This window comes from Chrysochloris asiatica, unplaced genomic scaffold, assembly GCF_000296735.1.
Source record: "Chrysochloris asiatica unplaced genomic scaffold, ChrAsi1.0 scaffold00020, whole genome shotgun sequence".
In the NCBI taxonomy this organism is placed as follows: Eukaryota; Metazoa; Chordata; class Mammalia; order Afrosoricida; family Chrysochloridae; genus Chrysochloris; species Chrysochloris asiatica.
In genome coordinates, this window is record NW_006408538.1 from 24,191,632 (window position 1) to 24,216,166 (window position 24,535).

Genomic DNA, 24,535 nt, shown 5'->3' on the forward strand with positions numbered 1-24,535 from the left:
TGAATAGAGAGAAATACTGTTAACTGATGGTACATGGAGGGGATTATAATCATTGTAATGAAACAAGGTGCATGATTTGTTGAATGTAAAACTGAAGATCTGCCCTGTAAACTTTCACTCAATCTACAATAAAAACCTTAAAAACAAAACAAAAAAAAAACCTAGTGCACCGTTCCCTAGGAAGTTCTATAAAATGACTAAGATGCACTGATTTCTCTAAGAGTGGGGACACTAATGTTCCTACTGACTGCAATACAGAACAGACTAACATTACAGCACCTCAAACTTTCTGCTTCTTCCCTGCCTCAGAAATCAGCCCAAAATAAAGAACAAGAAACGAAGATACACGGCATCTGAGCTGAAACCAGGTGCCAACAATAATCCCAACCACACTCTACGTAGAAGTACAGTGGACGGATCTATATAGAGCGACAACTGGCCTAGGCAGACGGGGATGGGGATGGGATGTCTCAGGACCAGTGAGCCTGACAGGGCAGAAACCTTGAAAAGGCTCAGAAATGAGATCACGAGGTTTTGCAGATACTGGAGATGTAGGTGCTGGAAACAAGAAAGCCAGGGGAAATTCTATATAACAAATAGGTCCCAGGTCCTGACTCCTGTTGGGGGTGGGGTTTATTTCCTAAGAAATGGAACTGGAGGGGAGACTGCAGGCCCAGCCCAATGGGGTGACGGGAAACCAGGACCCCGAGAGTAAGTCTGTATATTCCGTGGCTGCTAGCCTTAGCCCCTTTCCCTGTCCATCTCCCAGAACCCCAGTACACAGGTGTCTACTACTTGAGTAGTGTCTCTCCCTGGAGAAAAGCATCAACAGCAGGGATACTGGCAGTCCAATCCATCAATGAGAAGCTGCCTTCCAGTATAACCAAGGAGGCTATGCCGCTAACTTCCAGTTCTAGTTAGGGTCTCACTCCTGAAATATGCTTGGATAGACAGCACAGGACACATGCAGAGTATCTTTAACATGAAAGACATAAGACAAAAAACACATATGATTGTGTTGATGTTGGATGCATTCAAGTCAATTGTGACTCAGAGTGACCACATGTGACAGGGGAGCGGCCTAGTTTTCCTGGTTGGAGTGAGTAGGAAAGGACACGACTGAGTCTTTCTCCTGTGGAGCTGCTGGGGGTAAACCACCAACTTTTTATTTAGCAGCTGAGGGCTTATCTATTATGCTACCTCATCTTTCTCCTGTGGAGCGCCTAGTAGATTCGAACTGCTGACAGTGGCTGATTAAAACACACTTACTGACAGCACAGAATAATGAATGAATAACAACCTTGTATTACTGTCAAATTTCAGAACACCAAGAACAAAGAAAATTCTGAGCTTCCAGAATGAAAACAATTCAAATACAAAATTTGAGGAATAAGAATGACATTACACTTTTTAACAGCAACTATGAAAGCTAGAACAGAATAGAGCAGCTGCTTAAAAAGTCTGAGGGAACATAACTCATTAATGTAGAATTCCACATCCAGCCAAAGCGTCAACCAATAAGGGGAAAAAAGGGGGACGCAAAACATGCTTGACACGTGGTATTCTAAAAGAATGAGCAAACAAAGGAAATCAAGTAGGGCTGAGCGGAATCGTAATGTGCTATAGTGGATGTTGTTGGTATCGGGTGCCATCAAGTTGCTTCCCACTCAGAGTGGGATTCCAAGCAGCAGCTGATGGGTCTGAACCCACCATATTCAGGGTCTCTATGAGTCAGAACTGACTCAACAGCACTTAACAACAGATTTTAAGAGAACTAAAAGCAAACCAAATAATGAGTAATGAATTGATCTCATTAAGAAAAGCACAAACAATTTAGCCTGAATAAGTATCCTTTTCTGCGTCTGTATGTAGAGGGGTAGGGTATTGAGGATAATGAAACGACACTAAAGAAAGACTCTAACACGACAGCTTACAACCCCAGCCACAGCGTTAAGATGAGGATGCTGAGATACCTACAGAGGTAGACAGGAGCCAATCGGGCAAGCCGGGACATCGCATCAGCTGCTTCATTCTGCCCCCAGTCTCGCAGCAAAATGTAAAAAACATTGTTCTTGGATCCTGATCCCAGTGTTCCTTTATCCATGCTACCACTCATCAACTCACTGTTCTGGATAGTAACGTCTGAAAGGCAATAATGATTATGCAGTCAAACAATGATCACTTTGCCTTATTTCATAAAGAATTTGAGACAGATGAGAAAACACATTCCCACGTTGAAAGTTAAGGCTCTTTGTTTTTTTTTAAGGTAATAAAGGAAAACACAGGGACTTTAGCAGATAGGAAAAGCCTCGTAAACCTGTTGTCTAACTCTGCACTGTACCAGCTGCCCTCACTCTCCGTCACTGTCAACCGTGGATGACAAGAGCACTTGTCGTCCTCGAAGTGCACGTTATTTTCTGCATCAGAAAAGATCACATACAGCAAAGTGCTCTTTAAACTACAGCCATTTTTCTTCCCTTTAAAATTTATTTTGTCATTGTTTCTGAGACAATGACACAGCAAAACATACACCAATTCAACAGTTTCTAATATACCATTTCATGGTACTGATTTCTCTTCAATCTGTGTAATTATTCTCAGCCTCCTGGTTCCTTCACCACAACATCAACTCACTATCCAGAAGGTTCTATGTAGTTCTTGAAAGAGCACAATGCTCAAGACAGGTATTCTTTTTTAAAAAAAAAAAAAAAAAAATTTTACTGTTGTTGAGAATGAACACAGCAAAAACACACACCAATTCGAGTTGTCCTATATACAATTTAGTGATGCTGATCCTATTCTTTCAGCTGTGCAACCATTACTTCCTTCCGTTTCCAAGTTGCTCCTCCACCATAGACACAGACTTGCTGATCCCAAGCTCTTAAAAGAGTGTAACACCTAACCAACAAAAAGTCCATTCTAACTTAGAGCAGCCATTGTCATCAGTTAAGCCAAACTATTGTTTTTAAGCTTCAGTGGCTATTTTTGGCTTAAAGTTTAAGGACTGTTGTCGTTAGGATCCGTGTGTCACTTGATCTCTTTGCAGACGCTTTACTTTCCCAGACATGATGACATTCTCCAGGGAATGGACCCTACCGATGACATATCCAAAGTCAGTGAGACGAAGTCTGGCCCTCCTGGCTGTACTTCTTCCATGACAGACTTGCTTGTTCCTTGGGTAGTCCACACTCTTCCCCCATACCATAATTCATCCTTTGCTTACTTATTGTTCAACTTTCACATAAATTAAAACTTAAAATGCCATGGCTTGGAATAGGTATACCTCAATCCTCAAAGTGACATCTTTGTCTGTTAACACTTTAAAGAGATCTTCATGCAGTATTCCCTGGAGTCCTGGTGTGGCACTGCAGGTTAATGTGCTGGACTGTAAGGTCAGATTGAACCACGAGGTCGGCAGTTCAAGCTCACCAGTTGCTCCTAGAAACCCTCTACAGGGTCGCTATGAGTTGGAATCTCCTCGATGGCACTTAACAAGAGAAGTATCCCTTTGTTCTGTTCTTGATCTAGAAAGAGGTTCCACATGAGCACAATTACGATTTCCCATTGTTTGCCATGTTATCCATAATTTGTTATCATGCACAAATACCTTGCATGGTCAAACAAAGGTGAACATCTTTCTGGTATTCTCTTGTTTGAGTCATGATTCATCTGATGCCAAAAATCGATATCCCTCATTCCATATCCTCTTCGCTGTTGGTTTTCTAACTGTAGTTCTCTGCACGTCTTCTTGAGCCCCCTTTGTTCAGCTGTTACTTCTTCCTTTTGCTTTTCTATGATCAATAGTAAGTTTCAGAGTCTCTTCTGACATCCAGAGTGGTGTTTTAAATGACCTTTTGCTTTCTTAATCAAGGATAATGTCCTTAATGTCATTCCACAACTTCTCTGGTTTTTGGTTATTAGTGTTCAATATGTCAAATCTGTTGTAAATTCAATATACTTAAGGTTGTATTTTGGCTGTTGTAGACTTGTTTAGGCATTGTTTCTATCACCAAGTCCCTATTTTCTAACTACTGATGATCCTTTTTTGTTTTCAACTTTGACATTCCAATCAATAGTTATCAATGCATCTTGATAACATCTTTTAATCAATTTCAGACTGCAGAGGTTTGGCATTAGTGTTGGGTGTGTAAATTAGAATAGTTCTATTACCGGACCTTCCTTGTGGGTCTATGGATATTGATTATCCTATCACTGACAACACTGTTCTTCAAGACAGATCTTGAAATGTTCTTTTTCACAATGAAGCCATTCTTCTTCAATTTGTCATTCTCAGCATAGCAGACCATTTGATTGACTCAAAATTTCCAGAACATCTGAGTTCCCTAATGCATAGGGTGTTGATCTTGATGTGTTCCATTTAATTTTTAACACCTTCCCATTTTCCTAGATCAGCAATCTGTGTATTTTTCCACATACTGATTACGCATAGATGGTTACAGGTGTTTCTTCTCATACCGGGTATGTCACATCAGTACTACAAGAGTAAGTAAACAGTATTGTAACTAGAGTTCCAGTTCATACATGCACAGGTTTACTCCAAACAAAATGTGTCTAAACGTGTCTCTGGGATCAGTGGATGGCTACAATAATACATTTGTCTTGTTAGGGTGCCTTCAATTACAAAGAGGTCCAATCAAAACAGTGACTTCCAAGGGATCTGCTGGGCCAGCTAAATTCAAGGTAGAGGGGTCAGCTCCGGTTACGGCAACGGTTTCCAATGGGTTTTCTTGAAGGACAATCATGGAGGCTTTATTACGAATTTGAAAACAACCATGGTGAAACCAAGGCCAAGACAGTCGCACTGAGGAAGTTTTTTTTAATCATAAGAATGCACCTCTTATTCTTTGAGGGTGACAATGGCTGTGTTATGAGCATTTATTTCCAGGAAAACGGTACCCTAGCCACTCTACTGCCTAGATCTTACTACTTTAGATTTCTTTTTGTTCACAAAACTCAACATTGAAAAAGAATATGACTTGAATTTTGACGTGGTGCAAATCAGAGAGTACAGAATTCTTCCTGGCATGGTTAAAGAAATGGACACACTGCCTCAGAAATGTATAAACTAGATGGAGTTAATGTAGAAAAACAATAGCTTCACATTTTTATATTTTTGTTTAATGAAGGTCTGTCCGTCTTTATAGCAATATTTCTGACATATCCTCATATATAAAACAATATCCTGCTGCTATTCATAAGATTTGAACGAGCTAATATTTTCAGAACTAGAACAATAGGTACCTCTTACTCTCATCTGTCTTCGTCTGGAAGCTTCCCTGAAACATGCCGACCCTGGTGACAATCTGGGGGTCAGAATACTGGTGACAGAGCTCCCAGCATCACAGAAGCATGTTGTTGTTGTTGTAAAGTGTCGTTGAGTCGATTCCGACCCATAGTGACCTTATATAGGGTTTCTAAGGAGCAGCTGGTGAGCTTGAACCACTGACCTTGCAGTTCCAACGGCTTTGCAGTCTGGCGCATTAACCCACAGTGCCACACCATAAGTGACACTCTGGGGGTCAAAATATTGGTGGGAGAGCTTCCGGCATCACAGAAACATGTTTAAGCCTCCATATCACGACAAACCGACAGATAAATGGATAGGTCCAAAAAGTCAAGAGTCCACTGAGAATTTGAAATGTTAGCATTTCCCCTCTTTTGTGCCGCATCTTACTGGAATCTTTTACCAAAATGCTCAGTGATTGGAACCAGGCACCATCCAGTTCTTCTGGTTTCATGATAAAGGAGGCACCAAGCCATACATTCCATCTCCTCCTCCATTTCAGACTCTCCTCCTTCCTCCGTTGTTGCAGGTGAAGAGACCAATTGTTGTACCTTGGATAAGAGCTTGCACAATGGGCAAGGAGACAGAATAGATGTACTAAACACATTATTAAGCCAATTAACAGGATGTCCCAAGAAGCCGTGACCCTAAACTTCTAGCTCAAGGCACCAAATCGCATGAGGTACTGAACTGTACAAAAGCAGTCTCAGGATCTTTTTCTCCTTGGTCATCACTGTAATTATCTGTCACACACCTTTTGTCAGGCTAACCTCTTACAGGTGCACAACTTACTGATGGCAATAACTGGCTGTGCACCCCATCCTAGGGAGCGTGGTGACTATAGAATAAAACACCACAAGATCGGTGGTTTAAGCCCACTAGTCACTTTGTGGGAGAAAAAGGAGGCTTTCTGCCTTGAAATCCTATATGGGGTCGCTAGAGTTAGAACCAACTCAAAACAACAACAACCCTAAGCTTAATCAATGTGATTTGTTCATTACTGTTAACACCTTTCCCCTTCCCAGAGGTCCCTTCCCTGGTTGTTGTTGTTCCTAAGTGCTGTCAAGTCGGTTCTGACCCACAGCATCCCTGCATAGGTTTCCAAGGAGCAACTGGTGAGCTTGAACCACCGACCTTGTGATTCAAACAATTCTGCAGTCCAGCACATTAGCCGACAGAGCCACAGCAGGAGCCCCTTTTCAGATAACCACTAATAAACTTCGCTCTCAATATATTTGCCTTTTTTTGTATTAAAAATACAGGTGTGGTAATACAGCATTTCTCTTTTTGTGTGAGTTGATTTCAGTCAGCAAGCCTTCAAGCTCCAGCTATACTATAGTAAGCATCAAGACTTCATTTCTCCGATGTGCTGATGTGCATCCCACTGTATGTAGGGACGTTTTGTTTTTCTGTTCATCTGCTGCTGCACACCAAGGTTGTCTCCTCGTTTTGGCTACTGTAATGAACCACGAACCGTGCTGTAACGAACACTGGTATCTAAGCCTCTGCTTGAAACTCTCTAAGTCTTTGGGTGTACAGCTAGGGGTGGAGTTGCAGTCATCTGACAGTTCTATTTCTAGTTTGAAGTAACCACCGGACTGTTTTCCACAACAGTTGTATCATTTTGTATTCTAGCTAGCAATGGATGTTGTTGTTGTTAGGTGACATCAAGTCAGTACTGACTCACAGTAGTTACCTCATTTATGCACAGCTGAACAAAACACTGCCTGATTCTGAGCCACACTTGAGTCCACCGATGCCACCACTTGGCCAATCCACCTCGTTGTGGGTCTTCCTCTTTTTCTCTGACCCTCCACCTTACCAAACATGATATCCTTCTCCAGCGACTGGTGCCTCCTGACAATATGTCTGAAGCATGAGAGATGAAGTTTGGCCATCCTGGCATCCAAGGAGCACTCTAGGAGTTAATGATTTCCTTACATCCTCACCAATATTTGGTATTTTCTGAGATTTATTTTTTTTAAAATCTCAACAACTCTAGTGAAGAGAAATGGTATCTCACTGTGGTTTTGATCTATATCTCTGATGGTATGCCGGACATCTTTCCATGTGTTTGGTAGCCACATGAATGTCCTCTTTGGTGAAATGTTTATACATGTCCTTTGTCCAATTCATGACTGGGTTATTTATCATTTTGTTGTTAAGTTTTCAATATATTTTCAACATAAAATAATCAATTATATAATGAGACCCTTGTTGAAAACATAATAAAACCAAAAAAAAAAAAACCAATTATATTAACTGACAACAATGATTCATTAAAGAGAGACCCTTAGAGAAGACTGTAACCATTGGACCAAATGTCTACAACCTCTGAGAGAGAAACGGTGAGTTACATATGACAGAACCAATGCCAGCAAGTTTCCTGAAGAGTCCGTCTTATTCCTGAAGCCTGTTCTGTGCGACTTCTGCTCCTTCACTGGCCGAGTCCCCACCCCCTGCCCAGCTCAGTGCCCTGAACTCACAGGCATCGTTGACACAGAGATCTTCCCCTTTGCCACAGTACTGCCTGCCCTTGGTTCGGAGGTTGGCCCTCACTGGATTGTCATCGCTCGGTCTGAGGATGACACTGAAGATCTGCTTTCCGGTCCAGAGGGTGACAGGCTGACGGAGGGAGAAAGCCAGGGGGTCAGCTGGAGAGCCCCTTACACAAGTGAGCTCACTCTCAAAGCTGGTAGGCATCACCAGCAGTTACAGTGACGCTAGCTAACACGACACCCATAAGGTACAAACCCATACTTGGACGTGGACATGCATTGCACGGCACAAACCTTTAATATTGTAGGGGTTGGAAGGCGGACTTTAACTTTCTCATCTTTGCCAACCAGTATCGAGGCAATGATCTGGCAAGCTTTGGCTCGGTCAAAGAAGGTATCTTTAAGTGTAAGGAGATAGGCGCCTAAGGATTTTAAAGAACAAAACACAAAGGAATGAAATTGTGAAAATCCTCATATACAATTTAAAATAAATTTAGAATTGGAGTCTGTGAGTAGTGCAAATGGTTAACACACTCAGATGCTAACAGAAGGTTGGCAGTTTGAATCTACAGAGGCACCTCAGAAGAAAACCTCAGCAATCCTACTTCTCCTCAGTCATGAAAACTCTTGTGGAGCACTCTGACTCTGACACACGTGAGGCTGTCCAGGAATCAGAGCTGATGTGACATCTGGTTTTTTGGCTTTAGTAGCTCCAGTGCCCCACCTCCTCCCCAAAAAAGAACCTGGGCTATGGCAAGAGTTCAACAAAACTTACTGCAGAACTGAATAAGCAACTAACAAGAAATATCTCAAGTAGGTTCCCAACCAAAGGCAGTAAACAAAAGGGAACCACAGTCTGCCAAACCCTCACCTGAAACAACATGACAACCATTTCATTTCACAGTTAGAAGTCTCCTTTTGAATGAATATCATAAAAGTCACCTGTTAGAAAATCCTGAATAGCAGCAATTAGTGGCTCTCCATTCCTTGGGGTTACAAGGTTTGCTTTAGTCTAAAAAATAAAAAACAGAATAGCAGCAGAGCTAAGAACAGGGGTGCGAACAGGACATCCCCCCTTCCCTCTTGCCAAAGACCTGTAACATAAACACTGGGCTGCATCACCCTATACATACCCCCATAAGGACAAGGGCCTCTGCTTTCGCTTCTTCTGTTTGAGGAAGATGAAGATTCATTTCATCACCATCAAAATCTGCATTGTAGGGTGTACAGACACACTCGTTAAATCTGAAGGTCCGATGGGGCTTGACCCTGGCCTATTAGACACAACACAGGAAGAGAAGGTAGTCAATAATCCAAAATGTGTACGTTTTAAACCACTGAAACATGACTTTCTGGGAGATGGGGTAAGACTCTTGTGGTTCAATAGTGAATAATTGTTATAAGGACCGACTGTGAGTGTTACAAATGTAAAGGCAGCTGTTTTGTAACAAAAGGAGGGGAGTGGTTGATCTTGCAGTCCAGGAGTGGAGGACCCTGGGATCATCAAAGGAAAAGAGTGGAGGGTGGGACCCTATCCACAGGAGCAGTGGCACCAGAGATGGAGGCAGAGACGATGACGTGGAGAGATGGAGTGGCTGGGGACTCTGAATTCAGGGAGGGAGAGAGGCTGGCGGTGATGGTGGGGTGGGATGGGGTGGGGGGCGCTCAGGCTTGTGGGGTATGCTTTTTGGTTGTTTGAATGGCTATATATTCCTGAGTGCTTTGGTGTATATCCAAAAAAAAAAAAAAAAAAAAACCAGAGGGAATGGAAGCAAATGCTGTTGAATGAGGATGCATGGAGGGGATTGCAGTCATTGCAATGAAATATGATATAATGAATGTAAAGTTTATGCTTTCCCATGTAAACTATCACTCAATTCACACACAAAAAAAATAAAAAACAAAAAAACAAAACAAAAAGCATGATCTTCTGGAAAACTGGACACTTTTAGGAAATACATTTATAATATGTTGTTAGAGATAAATGCCATAAATGAACTCATTCAGGTGGCTTTTTAGATCAAACCAGAGTACTGAATTTGTTTAATACTGTAAGGGAGACACCAATCCTACACAGGAGTCAGTGTGAAGGGGCTCCCAGTACCAGTGATAGCCCAGACTGAACATCAGAAAGACTGAAGTATAGCGCTTACAGGTAGAGACCAACACCTAAGCCACAGTCACCGTCACCAGGTCTCTTTATATACACACCTCTGTGTGTGTGTACGGAGTTCTGACAAGCACGGGACGGCTAACAAAAAATCAGTGTCAAATCCATCAGCTGCTCCTCAGAAAGGCTGTACAGGGTCTCTACATGTCAGCATAACCTTGACAGCACTTAGCAACAATATATATACACGTACGCCGTTGTTGTTAAGTGCCACTGAGTTGGTTCTGACTCTTAGCAGTCCTGTAAAGGGTTTCCAAGGAACGGATGCTGAGTCTGAACCATCAACCTTGTGGTTCATACCGACTTTGATGTTGATTGCTTATCTTATAAGTGCCACACTATACATACATGGTGGTTATGTGCCATGTAAGGGGTTTCCGAGGCTAGGAGTATAGGAACAGAAAGCTTCATCTTTCTCCCGCAGAACAGCTGGTAGTTTTGAACTTCTGACCTTGACATTAGCAGCCTGATTCGTAACCACTATGCTACCGGAGCTCCGTGTGTGTGTGTGTACATACACACACACACACACACACTGTTGTTGTTGTTAAGTGCCGTCTAGTCATTTCCTACTCATAGTGACCCTATATCATTTCCAGGAAGGGACTGATGAATTTGAACCAATGACCTTGCAGTTCAAACTGACCTTGTGGTCCAGTGCTTAATCCCACAGCGCCACACCAGAATTCCATATACATACATATATATGTGGATTTATGTACACATAGATCCACATATATAATATACACACATATATATTTTATAGATACTCTTGGTTATTTATACGCCTATTAATTGGCTGAAAGATGACTTTTGGGAATGTCTTCATTTTCAAGCTAGAAAGTTGTACCAGGAAGATATCTTAGAGGCTCTTTAGCCTCTTTCAGACCAGTAGTCTTTCGTTATGATTTTTTTAATTTGCACTGTTTTACATTTCCTACCCTGTGTATTAAGGAGCTCTGGTAGCGTAGTGGTTATGAGTCGGGCTGCTAACCTCAAGGTCAGCTAGTTTGAAACTACCAGCTGTTCTGCAGGATAAAGATGAGGCTTTCTGCTCCCGTAAAGATTTACAGCCTCGGAAACCCTGTAGAGGGTCACTATGAGTCAGAACCGACTCCACGGTATATCACCACCACCCTATGTGTATATATTATTGTTTGCAAAGGAGATCATGCTAGCCACTGTCACACTAAATTCCAGTTTCGTTTTAATGGTGTGTATAAATGCATTAGAAGTATTAAAAAACAGTAAAGATCAATTTGAAAATTTATAAAAAGTTGAAAAACAGTAAACACTTCACTCAAACTACAAGCTATGAAAACTAGAGCATTTACTGGCAATTTTCATTTTGTTGTCAAGAGTCGGTCCCAACTCACAGCTACCCTGTATAGGCTTCCAATAAGCTGCTGCTGAGTTTGAACCTCTGACTTTACAGTTCAAAAGACCTTGTGCTCCAGTGTCTATCCTCCGGCACTACACCAGGACTCTGAATTTTCATTTTAGGAATACAGAAATCAGCAGGGACCCCTGACAGCAGACTTCCACCTACAGAGGATCCAGTGGGCAGCCCCGACTCACCAGATGAGCCATGATGCTGAGTTTGTGCAGTGAGGGCTGCCGGTTGAACAGCACCACATCTCCATCTATCAGGTGTCTCTCGACGATGTCACCGTACTTGAGCTCCTGAGCCATCTTTTCCCGATTCCCGTACTTCAGAAACCTAACCGGGCAGCAGTAAACAAGGTCTCTGAGAGCACAGCCTCCTCATGGAACACCCCCTCTTCCTATCAGGAGGCAGCCTCGTACAGAAACGCATTTTACTGAGTCGAAGATGAGTCCGTGTATAAGAAGACCCATCATTACTTTGTGTGCCACTGAGAGAAAGCACCTGCGAAGTAAACTACCATACAGCACTGACGACAAGAAACATCCCAGCCCTGCTGACAAATTCTCTCAAAGTCAGAGCTGAGAAGAGGACAGTCATTGGACTGTGAGTACCCCGTAGTGACCCTGAGAGCCCTGGAGAGCTACCAGGGATGGACTTTCATACTTCAAGGTTCTCTGTCCACCTACAATCCACAAGTGAGCAACTGGTCTCTCCATCGATTTCCAATGATCCAACAGAGCCAACGACATACCGAGTGGCTCGCTGCAGTTTAATTTTAGACATGCCAAATTGTGTCATAAAAAATGTTCTCACACAGTGAACTTTGTCAGTGGGATAAGAAAGGATTACCTTTTCATCTTGGTATGTCTCTGCTGAATGAAATTGGCTCCTGGGTGGACTTCAGGGCCATTTCGAACCAGCTTCCTCAAAAAACTGATGTTTGCTTTGTTTACCTGGAAAACCACGAGACATTCTTAGGTTTCTATAAGCTAGTATATGGCATGTGCACACAAAACACACACACACACACACACACACACACACACACGAGGGGGGCTTCAGAGAGTTCATGGAAAAATGCCCCATCCTCTTTTCAGTCGTGGATTTTTCAGACACATGCATACAAGCGAGGGTAAGGCAGAAGTCCTGTGACTAGAGCTCCCGTTCACACAAGCATTGGTTTTTCCCAAACAAAACACTTTCAACAAGTCCCTGCAGTCAGTGGATGGCTGAAGACAAGTTCACTCAGTAACACACTTGTCTTAGTCTTGGCAGGGTACCTTTAAGACGAAGCAAAGAAAGCACTGAAAAATCAGTGAGCTCACACAGTTAACCTTTCCATTACTCATTAAGCAAGATCAAGGTTAATGATTTTATGGAATGAATCATAACGGAGGACAAGTCTTGGGTTTGCCAATATGATCCAAAGAACAAGGTGCAAATAGAATACTGGCTTCAAAGGGGATTTGCTAGATCAATTACAATCAACATAGAGAGCAGAGAGAGGAGTTTGGAAGATTATAGCAACTCTTTTATAGGATTTTCCAATGAGGCCATCTTGAGAGATTTATTTTTTTCCTTTTATTAAAGGACACAGGACAACCACAGGAGCTTATAATAAAGAAGTTTTAAGAAAAATAAAAAATGCATGGATGAGAAAAAGGCTAGGAAAGTTGCACCTAAGAATTTTTACTCTTTGCAGTATCTGCTCTTCAAGGGTAGTTGTTAAGCGTTGTTAAGTCGGTTCTGACTCATAGCAACCCTGAGGCTTTATTTCTTTTTTGGGAGCAGAAAGCCTCATCTTTCTCTTGTGGAGTGGCTGGCAGGCTCCAACCTCAGACCTGTGGATAGCAGTCCAGAACTTATTGTATGGAGCCACCAAGCTCATATATATATATATATATATAGTTGTTAAGTGCCGTTGAGTAGATTCTGACTCAGTGATCCTATATAGGGCTTCTGAGGAGCAGCTGGTGAGTTTGAACCAGTGACCAGTTCAAACATCCCACAGTGCCACACCAAGACTCTCTCTATATATGGAGACTGTTTAAAGTTTGTGGAAAAATGGAACTGAAGGAGAATGGAATTTTCCCATGAACTTTTAAAAAGTCGCCTTGTACACACACATACACACAAACACACACAATTTACATAAGTATGGAACAGCTTGATTTTTCCATTCTTTGTGCTGACTCTGGTAGAAAGAAAGGGATCCTTTGGCACCCTGCTCTATAGGCTCTTGAATGCCAGGAGCACAGTGGACTGCAGACAGGAGCCCAAGTTGCAGCCTCTACTTGGTCCCTCACTTGCTGGCCTTTGCCTCCCCATCAGTTTTGACTAGTGGCGAATGTCAAGGGCAAAGCCAATCAATATTCCCGGTATGGGAACCAGCTGCTACCTGAGAACCGTGAAGGAGAAACTCAGCACCGTGCCTATCCTTTCACACTCACAGTGAGGTGCAGCCGCCCAACTACCGCTACCCTGATGAAGATTCTGCAAAACAACTCTGCAAGAGGAGGAAGCTGTGGAAGAGAACGGAAAATTCCCATGAAATCCAGGCTGGGTGATCCCCTTGAAACTATTGCCCTGAGATAATCTTTACCTAGCCTCTGAAGTCATCTTTAAACCAAACAATTGCTTAACTCAGTTACTAAAGAGGGTCTGCTGTGAGCATTGTGCTCTTTCAAAGAATTATCTCCTTCATAGAATTGTCTGTAAAGGATCTCACTGACAGCAGCAACTCCAAAGGTTAGAGAAGCAGCTTACGGGCTACGAGCTGATCTTAATGATGCTGGGACAACTTGGAAAAGGAAACTGAGGATGGTTGCAGACTATCATCAATGTAACTGAGCGGTACACGCACACGTGGTAGAAGTGGTGTACGCTTTGCCATGTAATAAATAAATAAAGTTCTTAGTCTCAGTGATTCTAACGTTTTAAAAATAAATTACCCCAAGAAAATTATACGCAGTGTTGTTTATAATTTCGTAATTCTAAACCATGAGGTATGAGCCACCAAGAAAGAGGCCCAAAATGTCATTAATTGAGAAAATAAGTTTTAGAACCAAAATCATGACAAAACCCACTACCATCCCAACTCACGGTGACCCTGCATAGGGTTTCCAAAGCTGCAGATCTTTACGGAAGTAGAAAGCCTCATCTTTCTCCTACAGAGCAAAAGGCTGGTTGAACTGTTCACCTTGAGGTCAGCAGTCCAGTACTTAGCCTACAGCTCCACCAGCGTTCCTTGCTGTTGCTAAGTCGTCAAATTGTTTCCAACTCACAGTGACCCCGTATAGGGTTCCAAGGGGCAGCTAGTGGGTTTGAACTGCCAACCTTGTAGTGCGTATCCTACAGTGCCACACCAGGATTCCTCCACCAGGGCAGTATACAGATACTTATGAGGGAAGTGAAAGAACTCTCGCTACAAAATCATAGAAACCTTCAGTAAACAAAGTACCAAAATGCGAAGTTACTGTTTCTCCACCTAGCCTCCATCTAGTGCCACACCTTTCTGACAATGGAATTTCCATCTAAGTATTCCCTGAAGAATTCTATGTTCTGTAATTTACACATCAAAATGACAGTTTTAGGACTTTAGACCCAGGGAGGGAGAGGGGCTGTGTGCTGACAACCGGGGGACAGACTTGTAGGGTATACCCTTTGGTTAGTTGATGATGCATGGAGGGGATTGTAACCATAGCAATGAAACGATATACGATAAGATGAATGTAAAACTATTGGTCTCCCATGTAAACGATCACATAATTCACAATAAAACATTAAAAAAAAAAAAAGACAGTTTTAGCATCCTTGAGGGACTCAAATCATGTTCCTTTTCAGTGATAACGTTTGGGGAAGAAAAAGAAGTCTGGAAGGGCCAGATCAGGCTGTAGGGTGGACGGAATAGGACTTCCCAATGAACTGTCCTGACATAGGCCTTACTACCCTCAAGGAACGAAAGGTACATGGTCATGATGTGAAAAGTTCCTATGTGTAGCTTCCAGGCCCCTTTCTTGCTAATGCAATTTTCTATTTTCTTAAAAATTCTTCCTATTTAAGTTCCATTGATCAGTCTGTTTAAAAAAATTTTTTTAAAATTTTTTAGAATTGCAAAAAATGTCAACAGAACCTTCTGAGCTGACCTCTCTGCCAGCTGATCCCTTTGGAAGCCACTATGTTGATTGGACCTTTTTGTGGAAACACCATGATGACACTAAGTCAAGTGTGATACTGAGAGAACTTGTCTGCAGCCACCCCAATTGCAGAGACTTGCTTAAACATGCTTTGTTTGGAATGAACTTGTGCATGTAAGAACTAGTACCCTAGTAGGAACACTCCTTGGCTTACCCTTCTACACACAAAGCAAGATATCACTGTGTTCTACGTTGCAGATATTACAGATGCAGTTAATCTTCATATTTACATTCTATCTATATTTGCAAATTGGCCTATCCCATAAAATTGACTTATAACTACCAAATCACTAACACTCCTAATGTACTGCAGTCACATGACAACATGAGTTTGTGCAGAGGGACAGGAAGTTTTAGCTGCCTAGGGTCGATGTCCCCAGGTGTTCTCCTGCACTGCAGTGAATGATTTCCTAATTCTCTTCTAGCCACAGACTGCAACTCCCACCAAAGGGCTTTTTCCTCATGGGTGTAGGTAAGAGAAGGTGGGAAAAGATGCTGATAGGATAATATATGACTCAGTTGGAAGTGAATGTTAACAGGGTCAATTGTGATTATAAAAACTTGGAACTCTAACAGGGAGAATGGTTAATTCAGCCATTCTGCGGGGAACAAAACCAGCCATTTTAGCAGCAATCGGGGCTCTCAGTAGCATCAAGCAAGAAGAGCCAGGAGTGGAGGCCATCCTTTGGATTCTGTGATCCCTGTGCACTGAACCTCCTGGACCCAAGGAAGCTGTGACACAGGAGTGTCCGCAAAGGAACCAGGAGCCAGTGCATGAGACGGTGCAGTGGGCTTCCTCTAGGTGTTTACTGACCCAGAGAGCTAGACCTGAGCATATATGGAGGATTAAGGTAGAGTACAGCACCCTGTGGGCATTTATTAGCATCACTAAAAGACCTTTGTAACTTTTCTGAGCAGGGTAGAGGCCAAAGAGCAGCCTGCCTGGAGGCCTGTCTGAGCAAAGGCAGTGTTGACCAAGGAACTGCTGTCGAGCATTTCTGATTCAGAACTGGAACCTGTTTAACTTCCCTGAACAATCAGGTAGTGTCACCTGTGAGTTCTGTGGAGCCATTGAAATGAATTACGTCCCCCAGCAGCGAGGCCGAGTGCGGTGGGAGGGCCAGCTGCTGTCAGACTTGGTAAAGAGGTTGAAGGGTGGTGGTGTCTGACCTCTGTCTCATAAGAATCAGCCTTGTGCTGATGTGGAATCTGAGTCTCCTTCACGCCTGTGAAGTCAGAGATCAGACCACCTCTGTACTGTTCACACCTGCTGAACAAGGATGGTTCACAATTCATTAATTCAGAATCTGTGGGTACTTCATAGAAAACAATTACAATCAGTAGCAGTTGTTATGTATAAAACAAACTATAAAGAAAGGTACACACACACTGCCAGACACACCACTCTGTTGTCTGGTACACTGAAATGTAACGTCAAAGACCAGATGCAAAATTAGACAGTGAGTGACCGAATGGTACTTACCTTTTCAGGAAAAGTTAGAATTTTGGCCACATGAACTGGCACAGCTACCTCATCAATACGGAGGTTGGGGTCAGGTGAAATGACGGTTCGGCCAGAAAAATCAACTCTCTTTCCCGAAAGGTTGCCTCTAAATCGACCTGAACAAATAAAAGGACCTTACAGAACCCAATGGCATAGGATCTGCTGTTTGGATTATATAAAGAGGATCTGCGGAAAGCCTCCCATCGCCCCTTTCCTGCACTGTGTCTGAAACATACCCTGTTTTCCCTTCAGGCGCTGGACGAAGCCTCGGGTCCACTTTTTGGGCGCCATGTTGAGGGGGATGCCTGAGAGCTCGCTGTTAATGTAGAGAGCGCACTGCAGCTGCAGGAAGTCCCAGTCTTCCATGATCATCTGTGTCTTGGCTCCACTGATCCGATGCTGAAAAGGAACAAGAACACGTGTATTTCTATGGTCAGCCATTCTCACCCAGCTTTTCTGAGTTGTTCCTTCCCATCAACATAAACTCACGGCACCTGAAGTTTCCTCCTGACTCTGTTCAGTTACTGTTGCCAATCTAATTCCATAAAGATTAATACTGAAAGAGCCCACAGCGCAAGGCAGACATTCTTTACCAGCTAAGCTCGACTACTGTTAGGTTTGAAGAAGACCTCATGGGGAAGTATCCATTTACAGTTAAAGTGAATGAGAATCGGACACTCAGGTCTACATCTCCCCGCTTTTGGTCAGGATTCTTCCATAAAATCTTGGATAAAAATGCTCAGTAATGGCAGCCTCAGTGTGATGTTCGTGACCGGACCACTTCTTACAGACGCACATGGTAAACGTAGAGCGTAGGAAACACTAACGGAGAGCACTGACCTTTTTAATGACGTCATTTAGGAAAATGATTTCTGTCAGTTTCATCGTCAGATCGTCTTCATTGGTGCCAGACTTTAAATCACTGACAACAGAGGGTCTGATACACAAAGGGGGCACCAAGAGTCGTGTGAGAATCAAGTTGGAGGGCTTTCCAGCTTCTGGGTTCATGAGAAGTAGAGGGATATCTTCAGCTGGGATTCGTTTAAATAAATTCAGAACTACTAAGGGATTCAAGTTTTCCTGCGGAAAGGTGGAAAGGGAGGATATTCATGTATCATAGTCTCCGTAAGGGTTTATTTACATTTTCATGCTTTCTGACCTGTCATTTCAAAACGTTGAGTGTTTAGTGATGGCACAGATGTCTGCTAATAACATGCTATGTTGCAAGAAACTTAATATGCACACCACTTCTTCCAATGATTTAAGTCAATAATTCAACTTTGCTTAATTATTTCAATGGTTATACTTTTTAAAAGGAACATACAAAGATTCAACTATAAGAATACTAAAATTGTTTTTAATTGTGAAACGTTGCAAGCAATCTTATCAATCACAGCAGGTATAACATGGAAATCCATGAAGCTATTGAAAAATGGCCCCATAAAAATGTAGCTATCCGCATGAAAAAGTGCTCACAAAATACTGGCATACAAACCAAGCATTTACATCTCATCTCATGTTGGGGGACATGTGCATCTTTCCAGGAAAAGAAAATGGAAGGGGTTGCGAAGGTGTCATCAGGAATGTCTTTATAAGAATTAGAATCATTTTGCTTCTGTCTCTATATAAAATTTTTCTGACATGAGCTTAGACTGCCTTTGTAATAATCTCATTAATTTCAAAGTGCTTTGCTGTGACCACTTAATCAAACTGTAGGAACTATGTACATTGTCAGCGAGCAAAGATCTAAAAGTGTGGCCTAAGATTGTGTGACCGACAAGCAGAGTTTGCTGCATGTAACTGAATGAGAAAGGGACCACTGTGTCAGAGAAAGTTACCGTGGCCCTTTCTGAAGGGATGTAGCTGGGGAGACAGAGAGCATGCCCCGAGACAGGCCTTGTACTCAAGGTCCCTGCCCACAGCAGAATTCTCTTCCACGATAGCCCTGTCTTCCAGCCACGGGCACCTCAGGATCACCCAAGGGAGTTTAACATAAACCTAGGACTGGATTAGTAGAATTCTAGGGACAGCCAAAAGCCAGTACTAGACAAGAATATTGTAAAATTGCAAGACGTTCAGAGGGCATGAAAATTGGCCAGTCTGGAAGCCATCTCTTAGCAAGAAATAAGTTAAAGAAGGGAGAGTGTCTCAGTATGAAAAAGACAATTCCGAAGTAATGTAACTGTTTGCTAAGAGGCAATTGGAAGAGGCATTCTGTTGCACATTAGCAGACAGAATCCTGTGGCTAGGGGGTGGGGTGGATGGTTCAGTTTGCTAAAGGAGGGATATTCGAACTGGGGCAGTCTGGCAGGCTGCCTCGTCTGATGGAGACATAACCATGACTGGAAGCATGTCAGCCAGGGCAGTCAGCCGACGACACTGTGACTGAGTGAGAGGCAGTTCCACCAGATGAGGGAGACAGGACTCAGTATTCTATGAAGGAACTCCTGTCTGCAGGTCCACAAATCCCTGGGTTTGTATTAAAATTGGGTGTTTGTTGTTGGTATTAAGTGCTGTCGTGTTGGTTCCGAACTATAACAGCCCGGTATAGGGTTTCTAAGGAAAACTGGTGTGAGTATATGTTAATTAGTCTTTAGTGGACAGAGCCTATAGTTTTGTTTAAACAATTATATATTCCTGTGTGTTTTGTGTATATCAAACAAACAAACAAAAAAGGGAATAGAGGCAAATACTGTTAACTGATGGTGCACAGAAGGGATTCGCATCATTGCAATGAAAAAAAGTATGGTTGAGTGCAAAACCAATGTTCTCCCATGTAAACTATCACTCAATTCACAATAAAAGCTTTAAAAAAATAAACCACTGCTCTAGAGTTTCTTTCAACTCCACAAAGGTAGGGAGTTACAAACTCAAAAACTCTGACTCCTACATAGAGATCCTATATAGCATTTCCAAGACTGTAAGTCTTTATAGAATTCCTGAAAAGTAAATAGTCATACAAGCAGACCAGCCTGGAACAGTTAGAGCAACAGAAAATCCATCATCAAAGAAAGAACATCAGGAAAAACCCAGAACAAAAATGGCAGTATGACTAGCTACTACAAGAATAAGCAAGCTGGAGAACAAACAAGATGGCGGATTGGATGGAAGTGCAGTGAGGAGCTCCGTCAGCAACAAAACAGAATACTCAACCAAGTAGGCTCAGGGGATGGTCCCAGAACTCTGAACCGCATATAAAGGAATATTTAGAAGGTTGGAAGGCTTACAGCTGGGGAATTTGTGGCAGAAACAAGAAATCCATTGCTTTCTAGTTCGGGATGCTCAGCTGCTCCAGGAGCCGCCATCTTGGGTGACACCAAGTGGGGGAAGAATCGGAGCGGCCACAGATGCCTGGCAGAAACACAGAGATAAAGGTGTAGACACTCTTTTCTTTTAGTATCTGTTCATTGGTCCCTTGCTGCCTGAGCTAGGGTTCTACTACGCATGCGCAAAGATCTCCTTGAAATTTAAAGAGACAGTTTCCACTTAAAGAATAAACAAGCCGTTCATCGGGAAGCCATCAAGGCAAGCAATCAAGTCCCTTCAGGACAAACCCCTCTCTGAGGCTGAAACTCAAAGGGAACACATGAACAGGCATATAAGCTTGCTGGCGAACACACTGGTCTACTGGTGAGTAGAAGAGGGGGAAAGGCAGCAATGAAGAAATGGGCTGAGTTCAACCATGTTCCATAAACTCCAGTTGACCTGGAGATGAAAGAGAGGAGAGAAAGGGCTGGTTGGTCCAAAGTGTGGTGAGACCTAGGGACACCTGAGCCCACAGACAAGGACATAGCCACAGAGAGCTAGAGCTGAGAGTGAAGCATCCAGCTGATATGAAGTGAGGGGAGATGCACAAAAACACCCAAACTTGCAGATAGTGCCCATTTGACCTAGCCTTGATGGATTGATAATCAGAACTCAACCAGGAGGGGTGGGGTGGGGTGGGGTGGAAATATATATACATATATTGATAAAGGAAACGAGTAAATTGCTACAATTTGATGAACCTGACCTATACTCAAGGAGGTTGTTGTTGTTAAGTGCTGCCGAGTCGGTTCCGACCCATAGCGACCCTGTACAGGGTTTCCGAGGGTGTAAATCTTTACGGGAGTAGAAAGCCTGATCTTTCTCCCGCAGAGTGGCTGGTAGTTTTGAACCGCTGACCTTAAGGTTCGCAGCCCGATTCGTAACCACTATGCTACCAGAGCTCCTTAGTAACTCCAATTATCAACAGAGAGGGAAGGAATCTTCAAATTAAGTATCAGCGCTATTCCCTCTGTATACAGGGTAGATAGGGATGGGCAACTTAGCCATTGGCTACCTAAAAATGAAGGGGTGATAAAGGCTCGAAGTGACTGGCTTACAAGTTTTCAAGAGGGAGTTTAGTTTAAAAATATGTGGGAGAAGACAGAATCCCCACTGAATAGTTTTCATCTTGTCTAGATGGGTCTGGTTAAAAGAGATGGGCTAAGATTCTTTTGATTCAATACTGAGTAATTGTTATCATGACTAATTGCCACTGTCACAATTGTAATGGTAGAAGTTTTATAACAAAAACGGGGGGAGTACTTAATCTTACAATCCAGAAACAGAGGACCCTAGGACCATCAAGGAAGAAGAGCACAAGCAGAATGCAGGACCCTAAAGAGAGGAGCAGTCAAAACAGAGATGGAGACATGAGCGAGGAAGCAGCTGAGGACTCTAGATTCATGGGAAGAGAGGGACTTGGAGCTAGCGGCCAGGAGGCAGACTTGGTGAATGTGCCCTTTTGTGGTGTAAACTATCATATATGCCTGAGTGTTCAAAAAAAAAAAACAAAAAACAAGAGCTAAAATGAATAGAGAGAAATACTGTTAACTGATGGTAAATGGAGGGGATTATAATCACTGTAATGAAACAAGCTGTATGATTTGTTGAATGTAGAACTGATAACCTGCCCTGTAAACTTTCTATGTACAAAAAAAAATGTAAACAGTCATGTAAAAGGGTCAGGGCCATGGATTATCTTGAAACATAAGGGAGCTTCAATAACATTATGAAAAAATTCCAGTATCTTTTATAACCATTTTTCCATGTACTTTTTAAAGTCCTCTCATAAAGGACACTGGGGCAGTATGACCAGTTTACATGTTGCCCGCCCCTCTCCATAAAACGCAAATGTACCCACTGACATTTCATTCACTGATTCTTGTCAAAGGCCCATAAAAGACAAATGATGAATTCATGTTTTGCTGCTTCCCACTTCCCCAGGTGTAGGGCCAGTTGGAGCCGATGATCATGAAGGATATCACTGCTCCAAGCACTGTGACAGGCATTAAAAACAATCCCAGAAAAAATGGAATTCATTAGACTCATCTTAAGAAGAAACGAGCGAATCTTTATGCTTTCCATTTCATTTTTGTTGACTTCCAATTTTTCCAGATTCACTAAATACATTCCACCTTTCTATCACTAATGGATGTTTGCATCTGTCTCTTCTCCCCCACCCCCAACCCCTTTTTGACTTGTGCCACATCAGTAAATGAAGGTCCTGAAAGTTCAACTCCATTCATTCATTAAGGTCAATTCTCCTTTGAGGAGGCAGCTCTTCCCCAGTAGTAATTTCAGTATCTTCCAACCTGGTGAGCTCATCTTCCAGAATTAGATCAGACAAAGTTTCATTGCTTTTCATAAAGTTTTCAGCGGCTAATCCCCTCAGTGGTTCAAGCTGGATTCAGACGAGGACATGGAACAAAGGTTATCACTGCTGACATCCTATGGATCTTAGATGAAAGCAGAGAATACCAGAAAGATATTTATCTGTGCTCTACTGACTACACAAAGGCTTTGGATTGTGTGGATCTTGACAAGCTATGGATAACACTACGAAGAATGGCTGTTCCTGGACGCGCTTAATTGTGCTCTTGAGAAACCTGTACATAAACCAAGAAGCAGTCATTAGAACAGAGTAAAGAGATACTGAATGGGTTAAAATCAATAAAGAGGTGAATCAGGGTTGTAGTCTTTCATAAAACTTATATTCAGTCTGTTCGCTGAACAAATAGCGTTAAGAAGCTGGATTTTTAAAGAAGAATGTGGCATCAGGATTACTGGAAGGTTCATTAACAACCTGCAAAATACAAATACAGCTTCGCTTGCTGAAAGTGAAGAGGACTTAAAATACTGATGAAGATCAAAGACCACAGCCTGCAGTATGGTCTTTGATCTCACAAATCCTCACAAGTCGACCAATAAATAACATCATGATAAATGGAGAAAAGATTAAGGTTGTCTAAGACTTCATTTTATTTGCATCCACAATTACCAGTCAAGAACTCAAACGATGTATTGCAGTAGGCAAATCTGCTGCACAAGACCTCAAGAGCCAGGATGTCAGTTTGAAAGCTAAAGAGTGCTTGACCCATGCCATGATATTTTCAATAGCCTCATATGCACAACAATGTTGAACAAGTGTAAGGACCTAACTGATCATGCCTAACTAGAGATCACTTGACCAAACTTTAGTCAGGCTTCAGAGAACATTTCGGATAGACAAGGCCTCAGTTTTTAGTTCCCTCCAGAGACAAGGTCAATCAGCCAGCCCCCAAAACCTCAATGTCAAAATAATCCTTGAGAAACTCATAAAGGTCAGACTGACCCAGACAAATGAGAATATCCTAAACGCTAAACACAGTTGCAATTGCCAAAACCCATCTGCTTATAGATTAAAAAGCTTGCTTCATGCCAAGACCAATAAAAGTATAGAGTAAAAATAGCTAACCAATCAGAAACTGTATCTATAGTACTGTACAATTATGCTCCCTAAAACCTTATAAAAACTGGTATGTAACACAATAGGGGGTCGCCTTCAGCTCCTGGTTTTAGGAGTCTGTGAGGATGGACCCCAGTGCGCTGGCAAATAAACAATAAACCTCTTGCTGTTGCATCGAACTCGAGTCCTGATAATCTTTTTGGGGTCTCCTAATTGGAGAGGCCACAGACAGGGCCTAACACAAGGAAAAAGAAGACCATAGATGAATTAGTGCATTTGGGTATGGCGTTTGAGAAGAATATTAGAGGCACCATGGACTGCCAGAAGAACAAACAAATTTGTGTGAAAAGAAGTTCAGCCAGAATGTTCCTTAGAAGCCAGGATGGTGAGACTTCATCTTTCATACTTCAGACATATTATCAGGAGGTACAAGTCTTTGGAGAAGGACATCATGCTTGGTAAAGTGGAAGGTCAGTGAAAAAGAGGAAGCTCCCCAATGGGACGGATTGGCACAGTGGCAGCAGTGGGTTCAGCATTAACGATTGTGAGGTTGGCGCAGAACCAGGCAGTGTTTCATCTGTTGTGCACAGGGTTGTAACAATCCCTCAGAAGTGGACCATCTATTCCTTCTTCCTAGTTTGAAGCTCTGGTAGCATAGTGGTTACGAATTGGGCTACTAACCTCAGGGTCAGCAATTCGAAACTACCAGCTGTTCCGTGGGAGA

The 24,535-nt window shown here is 42.5% G+C and overlaps 1 protein-coding gene across 1 annotated transcript in view; it reads right to left on the reverse strand.

The window, feature by feature from the left end:
* Nucleotides 1-24,535, reverse strand: part of POLR3A (polymerase (RNA) III (DNA directed) polypeptide A, 155kDa) — a 69,409-nt gene that overhangs the window by 29,706 nt on the left and 15,168 nt on the right. The window contains exons 6-15 of the mRNA XM_006837436.1: nt 17,901-18,140; nt 17,297-17,459; nt 17,040-17,176; nt 12,210-12,313; nt 11,552-11,693; nt 8,937-9,077; nt 8,746-8,815; nt 8,098-8,225; nt 7,792-7,930; nt 1,978-2,142 (exon numbers count right to left, since the gene is read on the reverse strand). Of these exons, the coding sequence (XP_006837499.1) occupies nt 1,978-2,142; nt 7,792-7,930; nt 8,098-8,225; nt 8,746-8,815; nt 8,937-9,077; nt 11,552-11,693; nt 12,210-12,313; nt 17,040-17,176; nt 17,297-17,459; nt 17,901-18,140 (1,429 nt within the window). The remainder of the gene's footprint in view (nt 1-1,977; nt 2,143-7,791; nt 7,931-8,097; nt 8,226-8,745; nt 8,816-8,936; nt 9,078-11,551; nt 11,694-12,209; nt 12,314-17,039; nt 17,177-17,296; nt 17,460-17,900; nt 18,141-24,535) is intronic.